Source organism: Arachis ipaensis, chromosome B10, assembly GCF_000816755.2.
Source record: "Arachis ipaensis cultivar K30076 chromosome B10, Araip1.1, whole genome shotgun sequence".
NCBI classification, from domain to species: Eukaryota; Viridiplantae; Streptophyta; class Magnoliopsida; order Fabales; family Fabaceae; genus Arachis; species Arachis ipaensis.
In genome coordinates, this window is record NC_029794.2 from 131,569,180 (window position 1) to 131,577,965 (window position 8,786).

At 33.6% G+C, this 8,786-nt stretch overlaps 1 protein-coding gene and 1 pseudogene across 2 annotated transcripts; both read right to left on the reverse strand.

Annotated features, from left to right (window-relative positions):
- The window catches only part of LOC107621306, a 3,824-nt pseudogene extending 815 nt beyond the window's left edge, over nt 1-3,009 (reverse strand).
- LOC107623307 (probable inactive ATP-dependent zinc metalloprotease FTSHI 3, chloroplastic) lies at nt 3,267-7,683 on the reverse strand. Of its 2 annotated transcripts, XM_021115021.1 has the most exons (5): nt 7,454-7,683; nt 6,214-7,381; nt 5,200-5,523; nt 4,555-4,855; nt 3,267-3,751 (listed from the first exon to the last, which is right to left on the reverse strand). In XM_021115021.1, the coding sequence occupies exons 2-5, from the start codon at nt 7,318-7,320 to the stop codon at nt 3,549-3,551; spliced, it is 1,935 nt and encodes a 644-aa protein (XP_020970680.1). In that variant the 5' UTR covers nt 7,321-7,381; nt 7,454-7,683; the 3' UTR covers nt 3,267-3,548. The 2 variants fall into 2 exon arrangements, with proteins under 2 accessions (XP_020970680.1, XP_016181006.1); XM_016325520.2 differs by having other exon boundaries at nt 6,214-7,683.

Here is an 8,786-nt window from a genome sequence, read left to right on the forward strand (position 1 = left end):
ATACGCAAGGTTTTCACTTATGGCATTGTATTTTTTTTTTGGAGTAAAAGGCATTGTATTCTTTAAATAAAGAAGGATACAGACGAATATATATTAAAAAAAGTGAGCAAGTGGTACACGAGAGTAATAGTCAACAAAAACAAAAAGAAGTACTCCATCAGAATAATAACAAAATTTAATTTCAGGTAGTTTTCTCTTATCAATTCGATTTTTGGTCCTTTGTGAAGGAATAATTATAGAGAATCAGTGGTTGTGAGCTGTCATGCATGCCTTTCCCTATGTTTCAAGGAAGTCACAAATTTTATTTTTGCAACATATATACATTTTGCTTGCTTAGAAATAGATAACATTTGAGAGTATTTTAACCAGGATTCTTATATGCAATTGTGATCATATGTAAATTTTTTCTTTTGATTTAATTTTTTACTGTGGCAAGCCAAGATTTAGTTGGGGATCTAATGAATTATTTCATATACAAAATAAAATTTAAATTTTAACATTTATTTTACACATACGTAAATTAACAATTTGATCAATTTAAATTAGTTAATCATATGCAATTTAACCGAATAATAAAAAATATAGAAGTATGAGATAAGGTAATTAAGAGTAACGCTTATTACTAAAAAAATGTGTAATCTCATCTTAATAAGTTATTTGGACATATGAAAATAATATATGGTCAACAATAAACTTGAAAAATAAATAGTTAGAGACTACGAAATACGTATATTTTGTTGAGTTGTCGGACGTATTTTAGACACGATATTTATCTACATTCATTTATATTCATCCGACATGCATGTCTGCTATGTCCATTTGTGTCTTAATAAAAAATAAAAAAAATTTAGATATATTTGGAATAATTGTGTATAAATTTTACTTTAGCCTCCCCTAAATTTTATTTTACTCTTTTTCTATTATAAGATTAATTTTTAGCCCCTCCCTAAACTTCAACCTAGCTTCGCCCCTAATTTGGACACATCTAAATACTATCATGTATCAGCATGTTCAATCTTATTCTTAGCATGTATTCTTGAAATAAATTTAAAAATAGTATATATTATTATTTATTAAAAATAATTAAAAAAATTAATTTATGTTTTTCATATTAATAAAATATCAAAGTATCATTCTTATTTTTTTAAAAATATATCATATATATATGTGTGTGTGTATGTGTGTTCGTGTATCTTATAAAATTTTAAAATTCGTATGTCTGTCATATTTCGTGTTCATATTAATATTCGTGTATCAAAGATTAATTAAAAAAAAAAATTAGAATGTCGTGGTCAAGAAATATTTTAGCACGAATAATGGTAATACATGAAACATTTTTGTTTTAGTGAGAAACAGGTGCCGACATTACTTTAAGATTTATTTGATTGTTTCTTAAGTTCATGATCAATATGCATCCAAACTAATTTGGGTTTGTTTAATAGTTAATTCTCTAATTTACTTAAATTTATGCTAGCGATTTGAATCTTGGGGTGCATAAAATAATCTATTAGTCAATGTGCATCCTACGCAACAATTGTATACCTGTAATATTTAATCCAAAATAAAATAGCATACTTGAATTTCTAACAAACTGACTTGTCATTAATTGGAAAATTGGTTTAATTAAGTCCAAATTTTTCTACTTAAAGCTATTTTGGTGCTTAAGGAGAAGTTAAAAAAATGACTTCTCTCGTAATAAAAAGTTTATTATTATTTTTTTTCTTAAAATAAGTACTTTTAGAACTAAAAAATCAAACACAAAATAACTTATTTATAAGCTATTTTTAATATAAACATTTATTGTTTAAGCTATTTCTTTAAAAGTAACTTAATTAAGTTGTTTACCCAAACTGGACTTTAGCCTTTCTTATAAACAACTAAAAGTGAAATCAGTGAAATAATCAATCGTACGTTAAGTTCGAAAATTTCTTATAAATCTTTCGTATTAATTGATCATTACACTTTGACTGTCCAATTTAAAATTAGTGTTACAATGTTTGCATTATCTTTTATTTTCGGAAGATTATGCACACACTGTGAGGAACTTTAAATGAACCAACAAAATGTCCACTGTGGTCAAACAAAGTTAGAACAAACTCGAGAGATTCATTCGTAATGTGACAAGGTGAGGGCATAGTTTGCACCTTTTTTTTTTTTTTTTGTGTCTATAGTTTGCACCAAATTTGTGTCGGAAGTTAGGTATGTGTCCAGGATAAAAAAAAAAAGATATGTGTCATAAAATCCTAGTCCTATATAATCGAATTTGTGAAATCCTTTAATTATTCTTTTAATTATGTTGTTTTAAAATATTTGATTATTCTAGTATAGCTGATTACTTGATTGAGATAATGTGTCAGGTAATGTATTTAAATGATTAAATGGTCAAATTCGTCTTTAAAAGATCACTCATTTTTTAAATTAGTTTTTAAAAGATTTTTTTAATCAAATTTATTATTAAAAAAATTTAAATTAGTCACATTAGTCCTGTCATCACCTCTATTAATAATGGCATCAAAATTTGCTAATATGACATATTAAATGACACCATAGCACGCACTTGGCACTTGAGAGTCTTAATTGGCTAATAACTTAATAAGTTCACAAATTTGAATAAATTTTTTTTCAAAGACTAATTTAGAGAACGCGTAATTTGTTAGAGACGAATTTGACTATTTACTCATATTTAAATACATATATATATATATATATATATATATATATATATATAGACTAATTTTTTTATTTATAAAGCATTTTTATATTTAATGTGTATCCAATGTCACATAAAATATGGACTCTACAATTTCCTTTCACATATTTTACTAAACATGGCCAGAACACTACCGATGTGGGTAAAGAGGAGAGAAAGGTTTCAGAACATACAAAAACAACAAATTGGACAATATAACATCAGTCACTCATTAATAGAAGATTTATTTATAAACTCATGCTTGATTGTGATTTTTAAACCCCAAAAGAAGAGTCACCTTTTCAGCTCACATATTCCATATTTGTATATTTTTTAAAAATATCTAATTAATCAAATAAAAGGTATAAATCGTAAATCACCGTTTTTTTTAGGATTAAATAGGCTACCTTGTTATTTTTTTTCCCTGGACCATGAGAATTCAAACCAATGCATGACAGCTAGCTTGAAATAACTTGTGGTGCTTTGTAGCTTGATAAGCACATGACAGATAAGAGTAGTGATACATATACCCTTCTTAATTATAATTTGTTAATTACTTCTTTTGGTCCCAAATTGTTGTCACTAAAAAATAAATTGGGATCATATATGGGTTAACAAAAAGCTGCTACACCACGGCATTTTACATTAATGAAGTTGGGTCTAGAAAAGAATTAGCAAAGTTAGGTTATAAAAGGAGAAAGGTGGTGTCAATGTTGGCCAAAACTTTAATGCTATGAGAAATTGTCTCTAGCCACAAAAATAGGGTACAATTTTAGGCAATTGATGCTTTAATTTCTGTTGTTGTTGTTGTAGGTAGAAGATAAATTAAAGTGCATTTGAGAGGTAAAGATAACATTATTCATGAGCTCAATGATTGATAACCTAGTGGTCCTTGTAGGTCATCCTGTCTCTTATCACTTCTTCCCATCAATGATGGCATCCAAGGGAAGAGCTTAACCAACTCCTTGCTTAGTTTATTTGACCTAAGTTGCTTATCATTGATTCCAAACTTTGCTCTTTCAATTGCTTCCATTATATCCTCCCTTGCCACACCTTCACTACCTGCAAAGTGCAAAACGTGTAACTTATGAATTATTGAGACACCTTTGAAGCATGGATACCACCATGGACATGGACCCTTTCAAGATTTCTATGATGGTATTCAAGCATTTACAAATGACAAACTACCAATATCACTACCATCAATATTCAAGCACCAATATTGGTGTTTCTGAACCCATTGACACCATGTCTAAGTCATGTTTCAAGTGTCTATGAAGTAGAAACAGAAAACATAATTGTTAAATGCAGGTACGTATATGGCATGTGTTGTAGTTGCCTTTGAGTATCAAACACTAACATGTGCTGGACACACAGAGACCTCGTTTTGGTGTATCTGCACTTCATGGCTGGTCATTCACCTGATGACCTAAGCCTTCATACTTATGCACGACGGAGTGGATTGGATTGAGTCAATTCGGGTTGGCTAAATTTTGTTGTAAGCAAAGCCAACCCAACTTGAAGTAATTTGACTGGATTTTATTTTAACCCAAACCCGACACAATCCGAACAGGCCAACCACCAAGACTTAGCCCTCTTTCTTGAAAGTAATTAAATATATTGATGTGAGGGCAGAAAGAATACTCAAGGATGAGGACAACCAATGCAGAGGGAGATAGAGTGGATATTTTGGCTGGAAGATAGTGTGCAACTAAAACTAATTTATACAGAATTAGGTGGGAAAATACATTCTATCCCACTGTATACTTTAAATAAAAAAAAGAGATACAATTTAGTGATGCATTGTGATGGGAACTTGTGAATGCAATATCAACTTGAATGTAAAACCACAAATTGATCTTTACCTCTACGGGCAGCAAGCAAAGCAGCTTCATTGACGATGTTTGCCAGGTCAGCACCTACAAAGCCAGCAGTAAGAGAAGCGATTAAATGACAAATGATGTTTGTGTCCTCCTCTAAGGGAACACCTCTTAGATGTACAGCCAATATCTTTCTCCTTCCTTCCTCATCAGGCTCCCCGACATATACTTTTCGCGAGAAACGACCAGGGCGACATAGGGCTGGATCCAAAGCTTCTGGGCGATTAGTTGCTGCAATGACAACCACTCTCATCTCGGATTCAAATCCATCCATTTCTGTGAGCAACTATACATACAGAAAACAAGAAAGGTTAGCTTAGAGAACATCATAAACTCTTCACAGTGATAATTATGCTAATTGTCTAACCGAAATTCCAATTAACATATGAAATCCTTGTATTTCTAGTATCGACTATAAATTAATACTATGAAATAATTGATGAAGCAGTTGGACTGGAACATTTTTTAAAGTGAGCTGTTCGTTTAACAAAAAAAGGCAATCTTGAAAAATAATTGATAACAATTCAGCTGCAGAAATCCTACTTTTCTAATATCTATGACGCAGTAACTCTGTAAGTCAGAACCACTTTTGAATTGTTTGTTGCCACAAAATAAGTGTAGTAAACTTACTTGGTTTAGTGTTTGGTCACGTTCATCGTTGAAACTTCTTCCGCGCCTGCCTCCAACGGCATCAAGCTCATCAATGAATATGATTGATGGTGCAAATTTCCTTGCTGCATTAAAAAGGTCTCTGATTCTAGCTGCTCCTCTCCCAACAAACAATTCCACAAACTCACTGGCAGATACGGTGAAAAAGGGTACACCTGCTTCCCCCGCCACAGCACGTGCAAGTAATGTTTTCCCTGTTCCAGGGGGGCCTACCAGCAACACACCTCGAGGTAATTTTGCCCCTACCTTTTGGTAGTTTATATCCCCTTGCAGACATGAAACTATCTACAAACGAGGGAATGCATTAATAAATGGAAAACTACAAAGTTGATTAACATTGGGATGCAAAGAGGATTACTTTCATGGAGGATGTGTAATGAAAAGACAGACATCATACGCTTACAAAATTGATCAACATTAGCCATTATTTATCTGAATTTTAAAGAATTTGTGTCAACCTGTGGTCACAACCAGAATACTGTCACAACTTGTGTATCATAAACCATAATGTTAGTGACACTTTCTTAGCTCCTTATACTAAAACGTTATGCTCTTGTACCATTTTGTAGTTAAAAATTCTAATAATACTATACAGTTTATACTGCCAAATCAGTTAGCTTGTGTGAGATCCTCCAACATAATGATGAAAGTTTCTTCTTGGTATGTTATCAACAGAGAAGAATATTTCAGGCAATAGAAAATTAAAATTGGAAAACTAATAACAAAAAGAACACAGACTATGATTGACTCTTGTATTACTCGCATAAATGCATCTAATGACCAATTAAGTACACTAGAAACTAGAAAATAAAAGATAACCGACTGATAAATGTACAACCGATCAAGGGGGAAAAGTGACAACGTCATCAGCTACACTTATTTGTCAACCAAACTAGCAAGACAGCAAAATATAATTTTATAATGCTATTTGATAAATGCATAATGATTGTAAACATTATAGTATGAGATAATTACCTCCATGAGCTCTACTTTTGCAGAATCAACTCCTTCAACATCATCAAATCCAACTGTCTGGCCGTTAGGTTTCTGCTTCCTAGCTGGACTATTAGCAGCAGAAAGCTGACGGTATAGAAGCCACATCATTGGAATCAACGGTATCCACAGTGTAATCACAGTTATCAAAGTATTCCTCATTGACATTAACACAGATTGAGGGGCAGAACTATATGAAACTCCTTTTTCTCTCATTAAACTAAGAAGAAATTTTTCATCACGGTCAATTTTTCTTGTGGAATACTGCCACTCAGGAACTGAAGCCCGAGCCTTCGAAAATTTCCCTAATATATTCAATGCTGGGGTTTTGCCAGCACTTGAAGCTCCCTCACTTGGAGGCTTATCTACATCCCTGTCAACTGAAACATCAGCAACTTGCAATTCATTTCCAGAAACCTGATCATTTTCAACAACTGGATTGTTCATGTTGTAATATATGCGCCGGGACCCCTCTTCCAGCAACACTTTCGCAACATAGCCACTTTGAAGGCTTGTAATCAAGTCAGAATACGGTACGGTTTTCACCGGAGGAAGTGCAGTCAACTTCAAAAACAGGAAACAAAGGCTGAAAACAATAGAAACCGAGGCAGAAAATGCCACGGTTCTAATATTCTTACGGACAAAGATTCCCACCTCATTCAAAAAGGACTTAATGGATGCCCTCCTCATTCTCATAGCCAATAACCTTAACCTCGGCCGCAACCTCAACGAAAATCTCTTCTTCAACCTATTACTATCTCCTTTACCATAGTGTGACTTTCTCTCAACCCTGCTTCTACTACTCACAAGTGGCTCAATTTTATTATTACCGGAAAAACCATGTTGAGAATTGCAACAATAAGGAAACCTCAGTGAGGCATTTCTATATCTTCTATCATCATAATAATACTTCAATTTCGGGTTCCAAACCAAATTATGTTGAAATTTGTATGATTGATTAAATCTAAACCCCGGAGAAGGAAAAACAAATGAACTAGTGCACAAACCTCCACAAACCCCAAAATATCTTCTTTGAGCTATATTAACAAATGCTCCAGTATTGAAAGAAGAAAAGGAAAAAGAAGCCATGCTCTCTTTCACAATTGATGCTCTACACAGCCATATAATCAATCTTCAAGTTCCCAACAAACTGCATTACTCCAAAAAATTTTGGAGCTCGAAAAACACTAGGAGGCAGAGAATTTCATGGGAATTTTAGTACCTGATCTCATATCATGTTATGCGTCAAACGAGAAATTGAATTGTAAGTTGTGAATTGCAAGGTACTGTAAACCGGACCGGATATTAAACCGCTCAGGCTACCGGACAGCGCCGGAGACGGCGGCGTACAGGGACGTCACTTACGGAGAGGGGTTTCCGCTTGAGGGACGTACAGGCGCCGAAGAAAACAGAAACGGTGCGAGCAGGGAAAACAGAGGAGAAACTGGTGAAGCCAATCTCAATCATCATAAAAATTTATAGAAAACTGCACAATATGAGTTACAATGCCTAATGAAAACAAAATTTGAAGCCTATGATGATCAGACATAAGATTTAACTTTCAGGCAATTTATCGAACAGGTTGTATGCAGGATTCATAAATAGCAATTTCAGTTTAATGTAAGCATCAATCAACCCAAAAATTTCAACCAGCCAATACACATTCAGTCCAGAAACATAAATAATCAACTATCCTAAGTCTAACAAGATCAGTAAAAGCAGAATCAAAAGGCACTGAAATAAAAAAATAATTAGAAAAAAAAGAAACAGACACAGAGGATGGAATGGAACCTGCATTGAGGAGTGAAAAAAGAAGATAGCGTAAGGAGCGGAGGTAGTGTCGTAGCGGCACAGAGTTTCGCCGCCGCTGGTGGTTTTCACCGGAACTGGAAGGTGCAGACAGAGGTGGCGCCACGAACAGGGGTGTTGCGTACAGGAGGAAAGAAATGGAGAAATAGGGAAGAAAGAAAAGGAAGAAGGGAGGAGGGAGGGTTAGCGACGGTGGTCGCCGGCGGTAGGGACGGACGGACTGACGGAAGGTTGGTGTGGAGGTCTGCGGGTTGGGCTGGGTTTCAGAGAAGAGAAGAAAGAAAGAAGGTTGGGAGGGCATGGCTTCTCACCTGGCCGGCGTTCTTTAATTTGCCCGGAGATGGGGCTAGGGACGACCTTGGTGCAATTTTTACAAAGTCGGGGACATAAATGGTGCAATTGGTAAGTCAGGGACTAAATTGGTGCAAACCGTGAATCTTAGGGACCACTTTGGGGTTTAACTCCCAAAATCTGGATCAAATTCGCACTAAATTTATTGGATTTGTTGTAAAATAACTAAATAAATAAGTAAGAAGTAATAAATATAAAATATAAAAATATAATTAGATAATTCAAATAGTAATATTTATTGAAATTACTATATCAATATAGTAGATATAATTAATATATTTAATAATATTAAAGTATATAAGAGAATAGTACGAAAGAGAAAAAATATAATATGTTGTAATATGTATATATATATAAAGATAGAAAGAAGTATTAAAAGTAAAGAGAGAGAGAAT

Bases quoted from the DNA above. Each gene is read 5' to 3' on its own strand.
- LOC107623307 (XM_021115021.1), bottom strand. From the start codon at position 7,320: ATGGCTTCTTTTTCCTTTTCTTCTTTCAATACTGGAGCATTTGTTAAT. The intron at 5,524-6,213 runs GTAATTATCTCA...CCTCGTTTGTAG, and splicing joins CAAAAGTAGAGCTCATGGAG to ATAGTTTCATGTCTGCAAGG. The intron at 3,752-4,554 runs GTAAAGATCAAT...TGCACTTTGCAG, and splicing joins TTTGCTTGCTGCCCGTAGAG to GTAGTGAAGGTGTGGCAAGG.